This window comes from Struthio camelus, chromosome 3, assembly GCF_040807025.1.
Source record: "Struthio camelus isolate bStrCam1 chromosome 3, bStrCam1.hap1, whole genome shotgun sequence".
Lineage (NCBI taxonomy): Eukaryota > Metazoa > Chordata > Aves > Struthioniformes > Struthionidae > Struthio > Struthio camelus.
The window spans coordinates 36,719,788-36,743,170 of NC_090944.1; the positions used below are offsets into that span (position 1 = coordinate 36,719,788).

General features: G+C 38.4%; 1 protein-coding gene across 6 annotated transcripts in view; it reads right to left on the minus strand.

Moving 5' to 3' along the window:
* Window positions 1-23,383, minus strand: part of KHDRBS2 (KH RNA binding domain containing, signal transduction associated 2) — a 420,341-nt gene that overhangs the window by 146,529 nt on the left and 250,429 nt on the right. For all 6 annotated transcript variants that reach the window (XM_068937467.1, XM_068937468.1, XM_068937466.1 and 3 more), the window contains exons 5-6: window positions 14,928-15,055; window positions 12,305-12,500 (exon numbers count right to left, since the gene is read on the minus strand). In XM_068937467.1, coding sequence (XP_068793568.1) covers window positions 12,305-12,500; window positions 14,928-15,055 — 324 coding nt within the window. The remainder of the gene's footprint in view (window positions 1-12,304; window positions 12,501-14,927; window positions 15,056-23,383) is intronic.

Consider the following 23,383-nt stretch of genomic DNA (forward strand, 5'->3'; position numbering starts at 1 on the left):
GTTACCCTTTTATAAGAAGGTTAGCAATTCTCGGGGCAGTTCAAGGAGAAATAGTCCAGTAATGAAACTCTATGTAAAATTAATCAGCACTTTTAGCGAAGCAAAAGTATTCTTTAAGAAGCAAATTATTACCTCAGAATGCATCATTTTAAGAGAAGCAAAAATAGATTAACAATAACATAAGTTATTTTCCTTCCAAAAATAATGTTCTAGTTTTATACCATACCTACTTAACATCTAATTCATATAGATTCATATATTCTTACTCACAGTGGTAACACAAATGCACTATTTTAAAGGTATGTTCCACAAGATCTTCCCCCCAACTAGGGAAGGAAAAGACTCATGTCAATAAAGTTGGAAAGTTTATGTTATATATAATAACATCTTTCCATTTTCATCAGTTACTTCTATTCTGCAGAATTTTCAGTATTTTCTCAGACTGTATCCATTGATCTATTTGCTTATGCCTAAACACATACATTCTGATCAAGTACAAATAACTTTGCACTTTCCAAACAGAAATGGAAACCTAATTCTTTAGTCAATTCCCTTCCTCCAACACAAAGGACAGCAACTCCTTTCTTTCAAAACTGAATTTCATCTCAACCATACCATCAGGGATTATGAAAAGCGTTGCCTCCTTGGCAGGTTCTAGCCTGCTTTCCTCCTAGAGATGTGATAAGCTTTTCCAAGTAGATAGGTAGATTCTTTTTAACAGCTAGAATCGATTTTTTTCTCATATATTTTCTACAAATAAAATAGTGTGTGATTCCAAAAAAAAGCCCTTCTAAGTTATGTAGACTTAGAAGTAAAAGAAGCCTACTAGAATTAATGACAGCCAATATAGATGTACTTTCCTGTATGACACACACAGAAACTTCAGTACCTGAGAATTATATCTACAGTGGAAATCCTGTATCTGCCCTCTTGCAAAGGCCGGAAACAGAGCTTTGCTTAAACCTTGATCCTCTCCAGGATTTAGGTGCTGTTCTTTGGGTTGCAGGAAGGCAAGTCCTGTTGTATGTTGGTTACAGCACTGAAACCTCTCTGGTAGTTAGGTGTGAATGCTATTTCTACAAAAATTCTAGGAGAGGTAAATTCTTTCTTCTAAAAAGAAATCTAAAAGAGGAGAGTAGAAGTAGTATTTTCACACCTTTTTTATCCAGTAGTGCATTCATCCAAGATATGAGACACAGAGTTTCAGTTCTTCCTCTGTCTTTAGGAATTTAAAGCCTCACTCCCAAACCTCCCTACATAAGTGCATACCTTAACAGTAGGCTGCAAAGCATTCTGCAGGAGGAAAGCACTCTCAATCCCCCTTGGATTGCACTATGCAGGGACCCAGAAAGAGCAGAAGTATAAGCACTGAGTCAGCCATACAGTTACTGACTGCAGCCAAAACTCATGTAGTATAACTTATTAGTTTTACTCCAGTACAGTTATACTCCAACATAAGTCAGATACTCAAATACAAGACAAATCAGTTGTATCAGAGAGTTCTTTTTTATCCCTTAGGAAAAAAACAAATGAAACATGAGGGAAATTAATGAAACACAATGAAAAATATTGTTTTTTTTTTTTTTTGGAGTTAGGAGGAGTCTGAAAGAGAATTACTTTTTGGACTTATTTGTTTAGGGTGTGTTTACATAAAGGGTGTCCTTGCAAGAAAGTGAAAGGACAGTTCAAGGAAAGTGAAAAAATTGCAGAAGCATTATGCCTTCTAATTGATTTGATAGATTCCCTCAACATTTGCTTTTCAACGATTTGCTACTTCCCCCTCCCAGCTACACTGTCCATGTTTAAATTTGGGGAGATTTAACCAGCAATGAAACAAAGGGCATTCTGCCTCTTCTCTACAGCCTGATTTGCACAACCTTGACTTACTTTTATTCATTTATACTCTTTTTCTTTCCTGAGGACTGTTAATTTAATATTTGAACTATATCCACGTTGCAAAGGACTGCACTAAAATCATTACTAGTTTTGTACAATCTGTTCTGCTATGAATTTTCCCCAAGAAAGGAGTAAAAAATACACACTGTCTCTAGCTAACTGACACAATCCCTCCAAAAATACATGGAAATCCAATTTCCAAACTTCTATTTCAGTTTAAAAGCACTTATTCTCTTATTTACATTGTTCATTAAATCACATTGAAACTACATGATAAGCTTTTATATTCCTGAATAATTTTGGCAATAGAAGCAAACCAAGCCATAACAAACTCCGGCTCTGAAATCCTTTCTAGCAAAGCCATTCAAACACTGAATAAAAATGGAATGATTTAGTCTTAAAATAAGATATGTTTAAAAGAAACAAGCATACGTTTTAATGCTATATGTCAGTTAAATAGTACAGATAGTGTTTGTCCAAAAAGGAGAATGACTAATGCTAAATGACTCGTAACACAGAAAAATACATAATTTGAATTTGAATGTCTTTTCTTTTGAATACATGATTATTTCACAAACCTTACAACTGTGGCATGTGAGAGGAATGGTATATGCACACAAAGTATTGATAAAGACAAGTTCATGGGCTACATCTCTGAGGGTTTTTTTAGCTTCAGTTTTCTAAAAATTTGGAACTCTGAAGTTGACAAGGATGTACAGTGAGACTGCACGGCCAAACAATCAGGGCCTGAGGAGCCCAAATAGAAGATAAGGGGATATGGAGTCTCTCACCTTAAGGCTGCTCTGCCCTCATTCACACTTAAATCATTTCCACCTATCTGACAGACATTTAGTGATTAAAAGAATTGGTGACAGTATATTACCAAAAGGACTAATCATCACATATTAGTTTCACCACAGAAACACTGTAGTTGGTTTGAAGAGCTGGAGGATTGTATGAACGCCTAGGTTAGAGCTCAAGCATCTTGTCAGGAACAGATACTCAGTTCTGCCATGAGTTATGTACTCCACTTGGGCAGATTTCCTGAGCTGGAGAAACAGGAAAGTGCAGTTTTACTGTACTTCATAAGGCGGCACTGGGGGGATGTCTGCAAGAGTGTTCTCAGGATACTTAAGTATTCTCACGATACTAATATATAAGAAGTGTTCACCTATCTAATTTCACGTACCAAATGTTGTACTATATGATTTCAAAAGCTACACTCCACACATTTTCATAGCCTACCAATAAGACAAAACCACAGCAGCTAATCAGAGAGAGCTATTAGCCATCTATGAGTAATAGCACTCATAATGACCGTAGAAGTTATTAAAATGCAGGTAACCATAATTTCATTAGGGAAAAAATCAAGTCTTTATGGAGGAAGAACATTTTTCATCTCTAGTCTTCCACTGTATGGTCCTGGAGTCATTATAGTTCATCTCCCTCTTCTAGTGATTTGCTACACTTTCTAAGAGCCCTCTAGGCCAAATGCAGGTGCTGCATTTCATAACGAGATCAATTATTTTCTCAATATTTTTGATACAGTTAAAGAGATACACTCAGTTTGCATCTTTGATACAATGTAACTGAACTGTGTTTCAAACATGAATATATTTAGGAACTCCACTGACCTATTGATCAGCCCCCGAGTGTAGTGAGAACGCCTGCCAAAGAGCTGGCGAGGAATCAATGACTGGCAGAGTGCGTGGTAGCAGGTTTAGCGTGTGAAGCTGCACGCTGACCAAATTCCCGTCGGGGCCAGGCATGCATATTCCGTTCTGTCAACAACGTCCAGCTGCTTCTGGACAGTAGCTACTCAAGGTTAGCACAGCTGAGATACGGAAATAGTTCTAGCAGATTTAAGGAGCCCATAGGATACACCTGGGCGTCCGACCCGTCTATCCAGCAGCCTCCCATCAGCGACCCCTCTGTATGGTTCCCAGGGCTGGCTCCCCGTGCAGCTTGGTGTAAGTCCTCTGTTAAATCTATCCTGCTTAACGAAAATCTATCCTGCTTATCCCTCATCACGAACCTTTAGTGTCTCTCTTTGCCGGTATCCAAACCCCTCTTGCCCACCTTGTGGTCACAATGAGGTATTCATATGAATGGAATGGTCACTTTAATATCAACATTGCTAAAGATGTGAAAGAAGGAAAACAATATTTTGTACTTTATCCAGTTCATCAGATTATACAAGCAGAACTATTCATTAAAATATTTCCTAGTAACTTTACTTCCTCCCACTTTGAAGAGTCCCAGGATATATGCACCATACATTGTATTAAGGTTTAACCATTTCCCAGAAAAAGAAAGTAGAGAGGACAAATATATTTTTCCTAAATTTCATTTGATTATTCCTGCCTAAATGACATAATGCCAGATTACACATACTAATGAGCATCATGGGTAGATGGATAAGAATTTATTGTCCACTGCTTCTTCCAAAACAAGAACTGGGGAACAATAAATGCTCTTTAATCTAGGGTAGTTCTGTACCAGCTTTTCAGTGTCTCAGCAGACTATTTTCCTAACACAGAGCCACAGTTCTGCTCCTATAGTTAGGCTGAGTTAATTTGGGCTCAGATAAAGACAATACTGAGAATCATTACCTGTGTCTGTATCAGTGGTCTATTGAAGATAACTGGAAAACAAATTTCTACCATGTAGCTCTAAAGAGAGAGCAGATAAACATTTTTTTCCAAAACTGTAGGCTTGTAAAGGAAAATACATGCTTTAAATATTTTATTATTCTGATCTTTCAGACTGATTCCTTATGCTAATGCACGTTGTTGGCTGCAGTGGAGCTCTGCATAATATAAAGTCCATAAGAACATATGTGCTGGAAGAGACGGACTACATTTTTCTGTGCTGTAGCTGTGGATAACATATATGCATGTTTATATTAGAATGTAAGTATGTAGCTGTATACAAAGATTTACTGAAAAGGGAAAGGCAATTGCAGAGACATAATACCTTCTCCTTCCTATAGCACTACACATTCACATGCTGCATCACATGAAGCAATTGCTGCCAAGTGTCTGTGCACGGTCTGCATCCACAGCTTAAACCAGCATTGTCTCCGCCAACATACACGCAGGGCATATATATATACATGCCTGTGTGTGTGAAAAGCTAGGCACAGGTATCTATCTGAGCCTCTTTTAAATGCCCAGAAAGCATATGCATACTGCTTCTGCACCCAAATGCATGGGACAATTTACCTACCTTGAGCCTTTTTCTTCCTGCGTATAACTTAATTTCACAGTTGCAAATGCACTGAACATAAAGAAAGAGGGAAAATAAATTATAGGCATATAAGTCCACTTTTCAGGCCTTTTATTGTACCAAACATAAATCTTTTTCAATTAGCCTTAGTAGGCATTATGTGTATGGTTAGAGGAAACTGGTCGGAAGGCCTAAAAATTCCAGTAAAACTACAATACTGTTTTGGAAGAATTTATAAGGGTTTTCATCTAATATAATATGGTTCCTGAACTGTGTATTTTACTGTATTAATAAAGCTCATGTTTTAGATACAGCAAAGGTTCCTAATAAGTGAATATAATACACAGAATGGTAGTACTCTGTTAGATATACTCAAAGTCTACTTATACAAAGAGCACTCTGTTTACCTACTGTAATAAAAAGTCACTAATCTGTTGTTTACTGCAAGGCTACACTGAAATACACAGGAGTAAGACTGGCATGCTGGAGGCAAGGCTGATGTGATGCTGTTAAGTGCCATAGCATCTTGTCATGCAGACCCTTTCCTGAAACCAGGACTAAAGATGTCTGCAATTGTTTGGATTGTTTGGTACAGATAAAGTTTCTGTGCTTACCAGTCTGCAAGAAATAGCAGTCTGCCGTGAGCTTTTCGCATTACCACATAATTGATATGTGTGCCTGGCTCCCCAGGAACTCACCAGTGATGATGAACCTTGTAGCCTAAAATTATTTAACATTTTAGCACCTCAGTGGACTAAATCTGGGTAAGAAATTCGAAGAAAAAACCTTATCCTTCCATCTCAGTTGAAATCACACAGTAACTTAACTTTCAACAACTCTAATAAAATTAGACTTGCCCTAATTCTTTAGCAGCAATCCACTCAATTTGTATGAGTTTTTACACGAACTAAGTTTGTATCTCACCTTTGCAACCTGTCATAAAAATGAAAAACATGGGTGGCACATGATGACATTTAGCCAGTGAATGCCCAAGGAGTAATATTGTACCAACGAAGACTGTTCTCTGTGAGATAAATAGCTAAGTGAGAAGCTGTGACATATCCAAATAAAATTAGAAAACTATTTTGGGTAGTAGGCTTCTCAGCTATCAAACTGTTTCATGATCAAATGGTGTACTGCATGATGTAAACAAATGCTGAATCTATGGAGAATGCTCTACATATATTTTATAGGATCTTATGAACATAAGACCGAACGCTATGAATATTTAAGGGCTAAAGGAAGGCTGGATGATCAGTTGAGAGATGCCCTTCATTTAGATCTGTGTATAATGAATATAAATATTTATTAGGTTGCAGTTGTATTAACATCATGTATAATCCTAAAACATATACAGCTGCATCAGCATTTTCTTTCAAACTCTGTCTAACACAGAAAATAATCTTGAACTGAAAACTTGATAACTAATGTCAAGGAGAGAATTGTTTTTGCAGGATAAGGACAGCAGGAAGAAGAGGATAGTAGAGTTTTTGCTTCGCAAAATCTTTCTGGAGCATTTATAAGCAGATGTTGCAGTTTTTTGTATTTTATGACTAGTGTTTAATCTATTGAATATAAATGATTATTGCATTCAAATCCAGAAAATGATGTAGAAAAGTCTACTTCAGAGCATACTGTCAGCTTGTGAGAAATTTATTGATGGATTGCTCTCAGGACAGTCCCTTTGGTTTCATGGAGTAAGCCTTATTTGTTCAGACTATCATCTGTAAGAATATGACCCAAACCAGACTTTGCACTGGTAAGCAAAAAATCTAAAACTTTAGGTTTTTAGATACTGAAGTTTTAATGCTGGCCGTGATTTTTCTTCTTAGAGAAAAAATAAAAAAGTTGCCACTACTTTAATTCTGTATTTGTGTTGCTAGATTTTTCAGAATGAATATATTTATACCATCAACAGAGCAAATTCACCAGAGTTTGAATAACTAATGCAAAAATCCACTTTACCTTCCTGAGACCATCATTCACAATATTCTTCTAAAGCCTGACAGAGTCTTTCCGATAATATAACCATTATCCTGTTTATTGCTGTTATGGTAAAATACAATTTGATTTTTCAAGTCACAGCAGATGTAAGTTGAATATAGCTTAGCTCTTTATCTAAGTGCCTTGGGCATAAATAGGTAATCAATCATATTTAATCAATTTGTTGTTCAGCCATGCAGATTCCCATGTTTATAATTTCAGCCTTATTCAAATATCTTCAGCCTCAGTATATTTTTCATTGATTCTTTCATCCAAAAGAGACACAGGAATAAAAAAAACCTGTCTCCCCTAAAATTTGGAAATATCAATTCAGAGGGAAAAAAGTATCCCCTTTGAATGCCATTATATCCAATAAACTTCCCTATTAGAAGGTTTGGAACAAGTCTCCTAGTTATCCTGGTCTCACTCTCACTGAAACTGTCCTATTGGGATTATAGGAATTGACTTTAAAAGTAGCAGAATCAAGTACGAGTTCCTTAGTTTAACATATTCATTAAAGCACTAATATAGGTGCAAACACGGCATCAAGCAGAAGTGTAGGTCATTTTATGCAGTTTCTATCCACATTCAAAGTAGACAAGAGAATGGTTTTAAATGCCCTAAGAGTTCCAGCTTAAAATATTAAACAAAGCCTCCATAAGCACAATTTTGGGATCATAGCCACATGTGAATGTTGATTATTCTTTTTAAAATGTTAAAGCGTAACAAAATGCCTCTTATTGTCAGTCTTTTCATTGTTTAGCCTGCTACTGAATAAACATGAGCATAGTTGTTTCGGTTTGTTTGAAAACTATTGAAAAATGTAAATAGCCATTGAGTTTAGAATAAACAGTTGACTGTGACATTTGCTTTCATTTTAAAGAGCTTGAAATGAGAGAAAGAACAGCATGACATTAAAAGCACAATCTATCTTATTGTGTAGTTCTTTTTCAGTGACTTTCTAAAGGCGTTGCTCTTCACATGTTCCAGAAGATAACTAAAAGCTGTATTTGGCCAATTTTATCAGTAAAATGAGAGGTGAGAAAGAATATTTGCATTTAAAAGTGCTCTTTAACCTAGCTGCCCTGGACCTAGAAGCTTCCCAGTGTCTCGACAGACTGGCCTATTTCTTGTAATCAAATTATATATTTCTTTTAAGTACAATAAACTCATCTAGGTATTCATATTAATATGAATACAAGTATCCATATTCAGTACAAGTATGGCTTTCAGTACAAGATGTTGTGGAAAAGTCTTACATATTTAATACGTTAAAAATATTGCAGAGAAGTGCAATATTTCATCCTCATGTCTAATTGTGCTGGAAATATGGCAGAGTAACTTTGTGTTTCATTTTGGCTAAGGTAGTACAACTTTAATTCTCAGTTCCCCTCATTTCATTAGAATCACATCCTACCTATGTAGAACTCCTTTCTTTTTCATCCAGAAATGAAAATGCAAGTACAAGTGAAAATTCAATTTATTAGGTATTTTAGTCTCAAATTTATTCTGTTTTGCAACTGTAACTGGCAAATATTCTTTGAGCTTAGGGCAAGAGGACAACCACTAGATCACTTCTAGACTCATATAAGATCTCTTAGCAAGGCTTACCATAGCTCTTAAAAAAAAGTAAAGAAAAATATCACCACACAACTCATTACTAGTTTCTGATTCAGAAGACAGAAGTACAGCTCCTGAGTCAAATGCCTCGCAAAATATGATCAAAAAGCAACTCTGTTTTTGGCCTATATGTGAGCTAAGCACCCTCCAAATATTTAGCTTTAATCAAGTGGAAACGTCTGGATGCTCAGATTAGAATATATTATTTGACCACTGGATTTATTGCCTCAATAGGATGTTCCTTCCAGTGGAGGATCTATTCAAGCACTTCTTGCCCTCACCCTGCTGTGTAAATCATGAATGTCAATCGGTTAGGTCTATTGTCTTTTTGCCTTCTCGCAAGCTGCCAACAAAACCTTCGTTTTTAAAATTGCTTCTTCTTTTTGAGAAAAGACTCTAGAAGTCTCCCCGCAATTTGTAAAGATGACACCCGTGTTAATTTTCTTTACTATATTTCAGGCAGATGATAAAAGTGGGTGTTCAAGCAAACAAACCCTAACTTTTGTAATGAAAAAATGACACAATCATTCCATTGGCCTTGTCAATAAAGGTGATGATGAAGGACTGAAACAAGGTTTGAACTCAGTTTTATTTACCATCTCCTATCTTGGCACACTTATATAGAAACATTACCAGAGGTGTAGATCAGCTGTCTAGCAGACAAAGAGAGGCAATTAAAATGCAATTCCAGTACTGTTCCCTCTACTCAAAAAGTTTCTGCCTAATGTAATGTAGAATATTAACTTAATTTACAAATTTCATTTGATAAATCTCAAATAGTTCTCTTATCATTAGCTGTAACTGAAGCTGCTGGCATTCCAGCCCTGCCTATCATCCCATTCAGGCTCTTCTTTGAGTAACAAAAAAAGCACTGTACAGCTCAGTGGTAAATCATTGCTCCTGAAAACTCTGTTAGTAAGTGAGCCATTGCTGCCAACTGATACTGTCATGTATTGCTCTGCATGGAAAGAAGTGTTAGGCAATAACTCAGCTCAACTTGTGTACAGTATTAGTGGAAGGATTACGAGTATGATCTGTAATGCATATAATGTGGAACAACACCATATGGTTTGCTGTAAAATAACCAGAAGGCAACGTCCGGAAGGCCAGTTTTAGAACAGTTTTGAATACTTTTCAGTAGCTAAGGGCATCTTATGCGCAACAGTGCTTGTGGATTACAGGTTTAAAATGTGTCTCAGAGGATAATGACAAGGGCTTACTTCAGCTTTGTGAAAGAAGTTTCTTCTGAGGAAAGTTCATAATGACCAATTCAAGCTTCTGCTCTGAACTGTGGTCTAGTAGACCTCTCCTTAAATAGAAAGGAAGCCTGTACAGATTAGTCTCCCTGAACTAAGGTTAGTCATTTTGAATAGTACCTTACAAACTATGCACGAACCGAACCAAAACCACAAAGCCAAAAATACAAACCAAAAACAATCTCTTTGATTCCAGAAGCTGCACAGTTGTTTGTTAGGTGCTCCATCCCAGTTCACTCACAATGAACTTTTTTTAAAACAAGGAAAGTTCATGTAATCATTATTTCTTTCCTCTGCATATACTTTTTAATTCACTTGTTGTTAGAATCCAGTCAGATATGTAACGTAGTGGTTTATTCAGAAAGAAAGACTGGGTTGATTCTTTCATGTAAAATTGAAAGTCTTTCCCCTAAAATATTATTTACAAATTTATATCTTTATTTGATATGACGCTGAAATTTTCATTCCACCTGCACACCAAGAGAGGGTTAATTATTATCTCAGTCCATAAGACATCAAGATGAAATAGTATTTGGATTACACTCATAGTTCTCTTCAAAATGGCAAGAGATTTTCATTGCAAACTGCTGGATGACGGACAGTTTAGGGAGTCCATATATTCTCAGCTGTGGAGTATACATGTTGAAAGGATCTAAGAGACCAAGGGCACTTCAAACATATGAATATGTTTCTTGCTACTACACAAGTACGCAAAATAGAAATGATAAACCATTTGTTTGTTTTAAGAAATAATCTATGATGAACTAAAATGACCCTTTTAATTTTGTGTGTGTTTTTTCGTTCCTGAGAGTATAAGCATGTCAAAACAATGTGGAACTGGCTGAAGGTTTTCCTAACGTTCCATATCCCAGCTGCCTCAACCTCTCCTCCTGCTTTCTGTATATTAGTCTACCAGAAAAAATTACTCCCTAAAAACTGCTTAATACTCTAGGACATTTACTAGTACTGTAGATGAAAAAAAATTTCCTTCATTTATAATTTTAGTCTCAAATTGCAAGGATTCTGTTTTGAAATTTGTCACTCGTGGATTGGGAGAAGATGCAGTTCTGCACAGAACAGGAAGATCTCATACATTTTGAGACCAAGAGATAATATGCTATCTATAAAGGACAGTTATATTTTTTTTAAATTCCTTTTTTCATCAGGGCTTTTCCTTTAAAGATGGAAACTGTGTTAAGGTAAATAATGATAAGGGGCACAACAGAGACTGACTGTTTCCCTGCTTTTTGCTCCTGATGTTCAGTTGTAACTTTTGGTACTAATGCAATTTGTGTCACCTTATCAAACTCACTATTATGTTATAAAACTGTGATAACTTTCTTCGTCTTTGTCTTTGTCACTAAACATAAGAAGGGACTTTTACTTTTAACCTGAATGTTAGAAATTTCATCCTGATTTAAAGTGGCCATGATCTAACCTCTATTCTACAAATACAGGTGGTTGGGTAAAACTTTACCAACAATGAATATATATCTTTTTCAATTTCTTTCTTCTATTCCAGGAAAACCTCTAATTGAATAAAACCTGTATCTTCTCAACGGTTCTCCTAATGATAGTTTAAAACTAGGATTATGGAGTGGATGGATGTTCATCTTAGCCTTAGACTTGCCACAGTTGGAAAAAGTCAGACATTATATTCCACGGTACTTTCTCCTCTACTTGAATATCTGTTGTTATGGTGATAGTTCCAGGAGGGAACATTAATGAGGATCACTTGAAAGCTTTGATGTTTACAGCCCAATTATTTATAACACTTCATAAGAAAAGGTGACAGTTAGTAATACTCCTTGCTAAATATGCATCATTGTATCAATTTTCATGAAAATTACCTGAATTTCTATTTCTGTTATGCATCTAACAACGCACTTAATTTTGAATGCAAGTAAATATACAAATATATCTATTTATATGTCATAAAAAGGATTCAGAAGAAGAAAAAAAACCCCATTTTTTCTCACAAAGGACATAATTTACTCTTCCTAAGAGCTTGCCTAGAGTAAGTAATGCCTTTTAGCTATAATACAGTCTTTAGAGTATCTATATTGCTCATTTGTGATGTACTAAGGGCTAATCAGCATGACCTTCTCATATCCAAAACTAAGCTGTGAAAAACTACAGGAACCCACATTACCTAAAACACAGGTGTGCAGACATTACATCACTCAGGCTCTGGTTTACCAGTATGAGGTATGTCATAGAAAGAGAGGAATTACTAGACTAGAATCTTCAAATTTAGAAGTACTTGAAGTTAGCCATACAACTGGGTCTGACATCTACTATTAATGCATGCAGTTACTTACATATTCTTCGTAAGCCTCATGTGCAGGTGGTGGGGGTGGTCTGTAGCCAGGGACAGCCGGAGCACCCCGTGCCCGTGGGGTGGGAACGCCCCTCGCTACTGGAGGGACCGGGAGCGCTCCACGCGTCACTGGAGCTCCTCTGGGTGCTTGGGCACCTCGTCCAGGTGGGGGCGGAGGAATAGCACCCCCACGTCCCCTAGCGAGAATAAAAAGAAATTAGTACTTTGGCATGTACATGAAGCAAGGACACGTAGGCGTTACCCCATTTTAAAGGCTCGTGTTTTTTTTACTACTGTTTAGAAAACGTGTAACTGGGGTTTTGGCAGCTACAACGTTGGGTGCTTTTAGGCACTATCTCAGGAGGAATTGTATTATGGAAAGGCATTATTTCTAAGCCATCCAGTGGCTTTTAAACCTTCTTCTCTTGTTGCTCGTAGTAGTGAAAGTCTGGATCAATGTCGTTCAGTTCTATGGAGTTACTCTAAAGTAGCGCTAGAGCAAGAAGAGAGCGAGGGCTTTCATCTCCTGATCTCCAACTACAGGAGCAGTCATCTTTCACATCCTCCTTTTTATTGGTGGGTGGGAGGAACTGATCAGCAGAAGAGTATGGTAGAAGGCAGAAATGTACATGGCAAGGCAAAGCAGAGAAACGGCACCAAGGGAGAGCAAGCACTTTCCTTCTTATCGAATTCAGTGCAGCAGAAAGGAGGGTAGCATGCGATTCTGCTTCCCCCACTGTGCAGAGAGATGAGTGATTAGAGATAAGCACAGAGAAGTTCAGCGTCCTCCCATTCTTCTAACTTATACCCGTCATGTTGTACTAATCAGTGTGTCGGAAGGAGAAGCTGTTACAGGTTACAGCCAGGGTCTTGTATTTGTACAACATCCTGAATTAGAAAGGGATAGACCAGGGAAGCAAGCTTTGAGTTTTCCTTCAGACCTTTATGCTCTTGAGTGTGCTGTGCTTTTTAAACACTGTGCAAATGCCCCATGTGATCTTGAGTGACATGACTGACATCACTTAAGAGCCCGGTCCAGAGCTGTAAACAGAACTCCTTTCCCTCATAGGGTGAGCGGCTGTTGGTTCACTATTGAGAAAGTCAAACCCATAGCTTTTGATGTTCATTATTTTACTACAAGTAGACAATTTTATGCTAATATATTTAACTAAATATTTCATTTGCAATATTTTTAGAGTTACACCTCAAGGAACTGCCTTTTTGGGAGGCTTATACGTTAATCCTAGTGAGCAGGGAAATCAGCTGGGAGGAATGGTGCCCAGGGATAGCATCCCCTCCTAACATTTTTAATTTTTCAATCCCATAATTCTTGTTCTTGTAGCTGCACATTGGCCCAGCTTCAACAGAATGTCTTTAAAACCTTCTCCTGGGATTTTGGAGTTATAGGGAGGGCAAGCATCCAAAATTCTACTTTCAATGCAACTGATTGAACCAGTGGGGTATTTTGCTACAAATAGGGGCCAACACTCCACTGAGTATGCTTTGAAGATAATTCAAAAGCTGCCAGTCTGTTGCAGTGATATTCTGAACATATCTATTAAGTCAAGCTCTTCAAAGATCTTAGGTCTAAGGAAGACTGGTTTCTGAACCCAAAAAGACTTGCAGTGGAAGATAAACATTTAGATGGTCAGGAATGCCAAGTGTAAAAAATTCTCTGCATGTGCCTCACAATACAGATAAAAAATTATGATTTAATTCAAGAAGAACTGAAGGGAGACATGATAGACACCTCTGGGAAGAAAAAGGGCATAGGCAAGATCATCCAATTTAATTACTGAAGAACAACCCCTCCATCTTGTATAGAACAAGGAAGCTGCCTATTCTCTCTCCTCCAAAATAAAAGTTGATTCCTTAGGACTCATCTTGAAATGATCTCTGTGGAGGCCTAGAAGTAACAGGATAGCTTAGATGCCTTAGGCAACTAATTTCTCAAGGGTTCACAGTGAACAATGAGTCTGAAAGAGAGCATTAAGGTTATATAAGATTAAGATTATTAAGATTATATATAGGCCTTAAGAACAAAGATAGAGCTATCTGTTGCCAATAAATGAAAAAGTACTTGGAGGAATTCAGGAAATAAATTAATACACCAACATTTTTAGGTAATGTCAGTGTAATTCATATAGAATTGATAACACGCAGAAAAAATAATATATAATGCAATATGTATAATAAAATAGATATTATGCATATAATATACCCAGCAAATACGTAACTGTTTGGCAAATAAAGTGTCTTCCCAGCTATGTAAACTTTTCTGATTGTAGCATAGAATGCTCTCGTATTGACCAATAATTTTATGGTACCCACAAAAAGACTGATTCTGTGCCAGCATAGCATATTCTTTCCTACAGAGAGCCTTTCACTGACTTCATAATCTGATCTGATTTGCAGTCTGATATTTGTGGTATATAAGCTACTATAGCCTGTGAATTGTACATTAGAGGACCTGGAACAATATAGATCAGACAGTTTCTCGGAAGAAAAACATTTTGTTTCACTGACCATGGCATGTATGTGATTTTCTTTTATTCAAACTATGCTTCTTTTGCCAGTGGTTACACTTTCCAAAGCAAGCAGCAGAACAGCTCATGCTAACACACCTTGAAGGAGCGGCAGGTGGCACGCGGATTCCTCTTCCTCGAATGCCCCGTCCACGCGCTGAATCCTCAGAGCCATTCAAATACGACAGTTCTCTCAGCTGCTCCTGACGAATTTCATCATTATAATCCTGAAATGAAACAGGTGAAACTCACTGAAACTTTGTCAATAGGTTGGCTGAGCTGCTAAACCACCCCAAACAGGACTACAGTTTGGCATTTCCCACCTTTCTATGTGGATCTTGTTTGGATGAATCGCTCTATCACCTGTACACTGAGAAATCATATTTTTGTATGCAGAAATGAGATATGAAATTGAGGTGTTCAAGGACTGGACACCTACCTATAATGTGTGGAAAGACAAAGTTATGTGTATATTAAGGTGGCCATAAAGAAGATAGACATACACACAAACTAAAACACACGAGGCACACACACAAAGCAGACACCAAAAACGTATCTGGAAACAAGATGCAAATGGACTTTCACGTTAAAAAAGGTGCCAACCTCAAACAGCTTGAAAGTGGACCAAAAAATGCATTTTATAAATATTTTATATTTTTTGGCAGACATCCCTGGCTACCTTTATGCACTCCAAACACAGATTCCTCCTGAGACCGCACCTTGGCGTGGAAAATTTAAACTGGCTTCTTTTAACTGGATGATTTAATCATAACATACCAATGATTATACTGTTATGAAGTTAAACTCTACATTAGTATCACTTACTACTGAATGTTATCATCACTGAATGTAGCTTTTAGTTTATTCTATATATCCACTAAACAATTTCTAAAAGCAGTTCTTTCTTTAGGACTCATAAGTAACAGTACCATCCTTGCCATGTAACATTGTTAAATGATATAAAATAGGTCTACTGTATGACTGCATGGTATCAGCTCTACAGAATGGCAAGCTTCTCCTGGCTCAGTAAACAGAAGATCAGAGGAATTTCCTTTTCTTATTGATACAAAATACATAACGTTATACAATTTATACTTATTTTATAATCTGTGTCTCAATCGGAATTCCCTTTTTCTTTAGTTTTCTTCTTTTGTATTCAGCTCTTTGCCTCCTGATCATGGTAATAAGAGCCCACTGCAGTAGCTGGCTCTCTGACAGTAGAACTGTGCAACAGCTAATTAGTGTTTCAAAACAGAAAGGATTATTGAATTTCAGCCCTTCAGTTTTTCCATCCTTCAACAGGCAACTGCGATTGACTGGCATTCAAGAATCTGAAAACACTAGAGTGTCTGCTGCTTCTCAGATGGATGAATGGCCGGCATGCATTACAAGTGACACTCCTTTTCAGGCAAATTACAGACCAGGCAAATGGAAGGATGTAACAAGGGCCTCGCTCATTCCTTATCCTTCTCAACTTTCTGAAGTCAGATATATTATACACTTCCTCTATCAGCAAAGTGGACTTCAGAAATTTGTAGATGATGCTACAGGTAGGTGGCTGACATGTTGACCAGCAGAGGTGCAACCTCTGGGGACGCTGAGCAGCTGGAGGACTGGGCCAAGAGCAGCCTCTTGCAGATCACCAAGGAGAAGTGTAGAGTGTTGCACCAGACCTGGAATAACCGACTCTATGCCCTTGTACGGGCTGGGAAGTCGCAGACAGGGTAGGAGCGCTGCTGAAATGACCCAGTGGATGCCTGGTTGAATATGAGCGAACAAGGTGCTCTCATTTGGGAACAAGATAAATTTCATATTGGGCTACATTAGGAGGAGTGCAGCCCACAGACTGAGGGAAGTTATTATCCTCTTTACTCAGTGCTGGTTAGGTCTCACCTAGCATTTTTTCTCCAATTTTGGCCCCCAGATTCAAGAGGCATGTGGAGGGTCCAGCTGAAGAGGGTCCAGCAGAGGACTACCAAGACGGCTGGGGCCCACAGCATATGAGTTGCGGGGAGAGGCTGATGGAGGTAGGCTTGTTTAGTCTGTTGAAGATGAGATGAAGAAGTGATCTGATCGCTACCTACAATTACTTGATGGGAAGCTACAAAGATGACGCCTTGGTAGTGGCAGCCTGAACGACATGGGATGGTAACCACAGCATGTGACTTAGGAGAACCAGGCTGCACATGAGGACGAAGTCCTTCGCTAGGATGACAGCGTAACTCTGGAACAGGTTACAAACAGAGGTGGCGGAGATGCCATCCTTGGAAGTTTTCAAGACTCGACTAGACTCTGACCTAGTGTTGGCAGAAGTGCTAAGACTGCGAGATTGAACTAGACGATGTCCAGAGGGCCTTGCAGCTGACATTTCAGTGATTTTGTGAAGTTCCCATCCACCTTCCTTTGTGCCCAGGGTCCCCCTGTTTATAGATCCCCCTGCTGAACAGAAGCTATTGTTGGAAGGGAGGGCCATTCGGTAAACCTAATTTGTGAAACAAATCAAACTAAGCCTAGAACTCGTGTTGAACAGTTGACAATACTACAAATGATAATTGTAGCACAGCCATAATTAAAAATAAATCCGCAACTCACTAATAAACCAGATAACAGCTTTCAGTTCACACCGATCCCCAAATCTTTTTGCATATTTTTCTGTTGTTCTGACATTAATGATACTATGCCAAAGATACCCTCCTAAATCAATGAGCTCTGTAAAACACACAGTAAAAACAGATAGAATCAATCAGGTCATATTTACAGCAATACCCAAATACGTGTCGTTTATTGTGCCTTGATTAATATTATCTGTTATTCACGCCTGGCTTTGAAAGGATTATGACTCTAAACTTGCCAGCTGAGCTTACCCTTCAGATTATACACCAATGCTAGGAGTGAGCTTCATAAATAATGCAAGTAAGTTTTGTAAAAGAAAGATATATATTAAAAAAAAACTGCACGGTACAGAAGTTGGAACTTTCTGTGTTCTGCTTTAATGTCCTGCCTTTGGAACATTCCCGAATAAATGAACTTCAATAAATTGCCTCATAGCTGCTATTCCTTATTCAGATCTGCATATCATTTAAAATATTAATATTGACCAATAATATAATATTTATAACATTTACAAAATACAGCAAGATCTGTAAATCTGCACTAGTCTGTTATGCAATGCCCTTTGCTTTTCTGCAGGTCACTCACTGCATGCCCAGTTGAGAAATATGTACAATGTATTTTGAAACGGTAAGGAAAAAACAACAAAGTACATGAAGGACTGTAATTAAGATGCTGGGAATGGTATCCTGAAAGAGAAAGATCTCAGTAAAAATTGTAACTCTATATAGCTCATTTTCCTTATATGTCTTTTAAAAATCATAATGAAAATTATAATATTCTAAACCTGAAATCTGTAATTTTTAACAGGAATACTTACTTCAACTCTTTCATTAAACAGAAACATAACACTGAATTAATCTTTCATAACTACTACATCAGTCTAGCTAGAGACAGAGAACACTGCTGAATATTTAATTGTAGCTGAGTTCAGAGCCGAGCACTTGAGCAAAATTATGCTGCTGATGTTTCAAATATATCTAGTCCCCAGAGAGAGCACAAGATGTTGCAAGACATACCTGTAATGAACAAAGTATAATGAAGCAGTTGCACACTGCAGTAATAGTGTTTCAGAAAAAAGCGCTCACTTCTCATATTAAAATAAACTCACGAGTAATCTGTTTTGTTCTGTACTTACTAGTTTTTCTCTAATTTAGAAGCCTCATAGCTGATAATCTACATTAACCTGTACATTCTGCTCTTAAATCCACATTGTTTGTTTCCTTAAATGCATTACTAGCTACAAACAGCTTTTGCAGGTAATGATGATACTAAGGGTGCTGTCTACTCATACCGTGATGGACAATGTTTGCAAACAGCCACTGTGGGGGAGCTAACCACCCACACCCACAACTATTCCCCTAAACATCTATCTTGACTATAGAAATGCCAAGGATTTACAATCTTAGCAAAGTCAGTGGCACCCAGGGCCATCATAATTCAGGATGTTTATGTAAGTGCCTGAAAATAAATTACATTTTCAGATAAAATATTCAGTATTCTAGTGTACATGAACACATTTATCCCAAACTACCACAACAATGTTTATTAATGAGGGTTGGGAATGGTTAATTGGGTCAGTTGCCTTGACTATTTTAGGAACAAAGGAAACCTTCTGTTAGTATCAAAATCAGACTAGTGGCAGCTCACCCAGGGCAGTAATGACAGAAAAGTACAGCAAAGATGAGAATGCACATAAGCTAGAAAACTCAAGTAGCCATTTTTGTAAAAGATGGCTAAGTATGATGCAAGCTGCAAAACCTGATCTGAATTAACAAGAACACACAGTGAGATGGGAGGAGTGTTAATAAAGAAATCAAAGGGCAAGACATAGACAGAGGCAATGGATTTCAGGAATATCTATCTATTATTAGCATAACAAAGGCTCAGAGAAGTCAAGGATAAATGCATCCCTTAAGGGTTGTGATCTCCTGGCCAAATGTGTTTTGTACGCGTAAGTTCTTTCCATGTGCATGAAAGATGTGCACTATTAATAAAAATTATTACTTTTATCAGTGACAGCTGAATTTCATTCTATCTCCATCCTTTAGAGGAAGAGTAACTAGGGTGAACAAAAGCTAACTCAAGAATGCAGATTTACTCAAATCAAACTTAAAATCATAATCATGATATAGCATAAATAGCGCTTGGTCCCTCATACAGACCACACTTCATAGCCTACTCACACTCCTCATACAATTAAGCTAGCTGTGAGGAGCAGACTATCCTCCATGCAGCATATCCTTCATGTTGCTACAGTGAGGACAATATACAGGTATCTTAATACTATGACCAAACAACTATCTGCTAAAGGACAATATACAAGTATCTTAATACTATGACCAAACAACTATCTGCTAGCATTTTCTGTTTAAGCGACCAAACTCTCCTTGATTTTAGCTGCGCAAAAAAGCGGTCGCAAAAATGCATGCTTTTGTCATGGTTACTTCGTGCATAATTCTTAAAGTGCTTCCCCACGTAAAGGGTCTTCAAAGAATACGTAAGACAGATCCTACAGTCAGGAGTCAACTGTGATGGTGAAAAGCTGTCATGTCCTCACAACAAATGTGCACAGCCAAGAACAGAAATCTGGTCCTACATTCCTGAAAATCTCTGTCATCTGCACTGTCTGAACTCTTTCTGAGGCAAATATATTCTTTGAAACTGCCTGCTGCCGACAGAGAGCACCATATTCACGTACATACTTATGCCCCATTCTGTGTTCTTCTGCTCCTGTGCTCAGCCGAGCATGTACCAGAAAGGAAACAGGAGATGGATTTGAACTCCCTTGGCATTTCTACATCCTGCACAGCTTCCAGCATCAGTAAAAGAGCTTGAGGGCTCTGTGTGCTTGCAGAGATGCGTTGAAGCTAAAATATCTCCCCTAAATCCTGACGTTGCTGCCTTGGGGCTATATTCAGGCAGCTTAAATTCCAAATAGCCTACAATTTTCTATCGAACAGATGCTTCAGAAAGCCCATAGCCAGCTAGTGGGACACAGAGGACCCAGTGACTTAGGTGGAGTTAAGGGATGTGAATATAGCCCATTTTTTGTTTTTGGATATATACTAACTAATTTTGGACACTACAAGAGACATTATCCTCATGTGTGTATGTTTCCCCGCTGTGTACATGGGGAAGCATTAAGCTTGTGAAAATAACTGGTCGTGAAGAACTCCCTAGAGTCCTGCTTCTTTTTCCTCTCTTTGGCCTCCTGGCAGCTGGCTGTGAGATGACTCAGCTTCAGCTACATGGTGAGAAGTACTCACCCCGAATCATGGGGTCAGGATCTGCTCTTTATTATACTGAAGAGGCCAAGAACACAGGAATTCCCACTTTCTAGCTGACTGCTTTAAGTATCTGTCACAAAAAAGAAGCCTAGCACTGCCTGCTCAGTATCACAAGAGAGCTTGGTGAACTAAATCCCGATTCGACAGAGGCATTTAGCATTTCCTGTTATTTCCTTAGATTCTAAAATCCAGTTCTAAGATTCTAATGGATTCAAAATGTAAAGGTATTGGATCTTCTTCTGCAGGTGTCTAAAGCCTCTCACTCTCTACCACCTATTTAAAAAACTTAGACAATCGTACCAGCTGGGTTGGAAAGCCTTCTCCGACTCCAAAATTTGGGTGAGGTAGTGCCTCAGCTAAGCATGCAAATTCTGTGGATGGAATTCTGTCCTCAAACTTCATTCTTTGTCTCTCTAATACAAATCCAAAGTTCACTGTAAAATAGGAGATTAATCCGCAGCTGAGACCATGCTCAACCAAGCAACTCATAAAAAGCTCAGCAGAACCGTGGGAGCTGGCTCTAGCCCATCTTATGTGGGTGTCTGATGGGTATGGCATATGTTCTTAACAATATACAGAGAAGTGCAAAAAAGACAGCTGTTTTGATGTTCCTAGATAAGATCCACGTTTTCTGAATCCATATTTAATGTATATGCATGGTTTTCTGGTTACCTACACTCAAAGCCATCTGTTAGGATGGCTTTTTGCCCGTTCACAGATTGGTTTGATTATTCCACTGGATCATAGGTGCCAGGTAATGATAGGTTTAGATGGACAGCCTGCAGTTCACCAGAAGTGACAATTCTTCTGCCAGAAGTTCTCCTCTGTGACTCCAATACTTCATTAGCAGCACATGCCTCTTTGCATTTTCCCATATATATCGGCACTTACTAAGGCCATTTTGCATTCGTGCAGTTCTCTGGCAGACGGTACCCCCAATAAATACATAAAAACATCAATATAATCTCTCTAAGCCCAAGAAAGAAATGTGATTTTCTCCAAGCAATTAGCAATTTAGCCAAATCCGTAGCCATAAACATTTTGCCCTTTCATTTGCCACATATGCAAAAAATAGTTGCCTTTACCTGCTTATAGTCTCTCTAAAATTAAACTTTAATTGTGCGGATCACCATTAAAGATTGAACCACATAGAACAGACCATACATTTCTCTCAGTAACAGTAAACGTGTTGCAACCAATACGGGTTTCAGCTTAGAAACGCCTATGGGCAGAATGCAAACAGACATAAGCTAGAGCCACGCACACTTGCCTTTGAGGTTAGTTGACAGCTGGGGGATTTGTCAGCTTGCCACAGAGAGCACTAACCCAAGCGTGGATGTCATTTTTCTCTTTGAGCATGCACAATTAAATCTGCCTGGCATCATCAGCATGGGGCACTGCACTCTACAAGCAGCGGGGAAGGGAGGGGCGGCATCTCGCTCCTCAGCATCTGACGAGAAGCTGCCAATGCCCAGAATGTAAATTGCGCATAGGCAACTGCCATGAAACTTCAATCCAGGTATTTCACTCTTTGCTACAACAGGGCAAAACAAGCCTCGTTTAATTGTATTTTCAATTTAATTAAATTTTTTCATACTAAGGAGGGCCTTTAACAGATAAGAAGATTATTCCAATTTATATGGAAGTGTTGTTAGCCATACGAAATAACCACGGTGAAACTGGAGTGCATGATGGTTGAAAAACTTTCAAAAATCCATATTAAATTGCAGACATTTGCCCAGGTTTGTTCCACCCCTCCTGCTTGCAGGCCCAAAAACAAACAGATGCCATGGTTTGTAATTCATTCAAATGATGTTTAGGAGGCTGCAGAAGTCACTTAGCTGACAGCTCCCTGTCCCCAAATTTAATTCTGAGCAAATCCTAGCTACCAGAGACTTGTGCTAATAGCTGTCACTTGAAGGGCATACATAAGGGAATCGGTAATATAAACAGAGATCATACAGGGAAGGTGAATAGCACCTACTCCTACAGAAATCTTGACGATTTGCAGTGGATGTTTACAGCGACTCCGAGGAGGGAAGCCATGTGATATGGCCTATTAACCCCTGGGAAAAACCACTGGCTTGAAGGGAGCAGACGCATGACTGCCTCCGCCGCCCTCCCGCTGTTCGTTGAGAATTGGATTGCTACTAAGATCACTAATCACTCTTAAGGTTGGAGTATCTGTCTAGTAAGAGCTGCACAAGACAGAGCACAGCATTTCGCTAACTCCTGCATTAAAGCAGATGAAGCTAACAATTTGTATGCAGTGCCTATGCATCTTTTTTGCTTTTTTTTTAACCATGCCAGGTGGGACCAGTAATGCCTCCTACTAACTCAGTGCTATAGGTTTGCTGCCTCTTGTCAAGGGTAACAGGACTGGCAACAGAAGCCAGCAAAATTCAGACTTTTCACTCTCATTTGGTGTGCCTGTCTCATCCAGCCCTGCTGCAGCTTTACTTTCCCGGTCCCATGTGGCACAGTAAACAAAAGATGGTGCTTGCCCTGAGGAGACTCGAAAGAGCAATGAAGGATGAGAAGTCTGGGCAAGCAAATATCTTGCTGCAGCTTGGTCGAGTGTCCTTTCTTTGACGGTATCTGAATCATTTTAGACCTTTTTAAAATACTATTAGGCAATAATCTGTACCAGTTGAT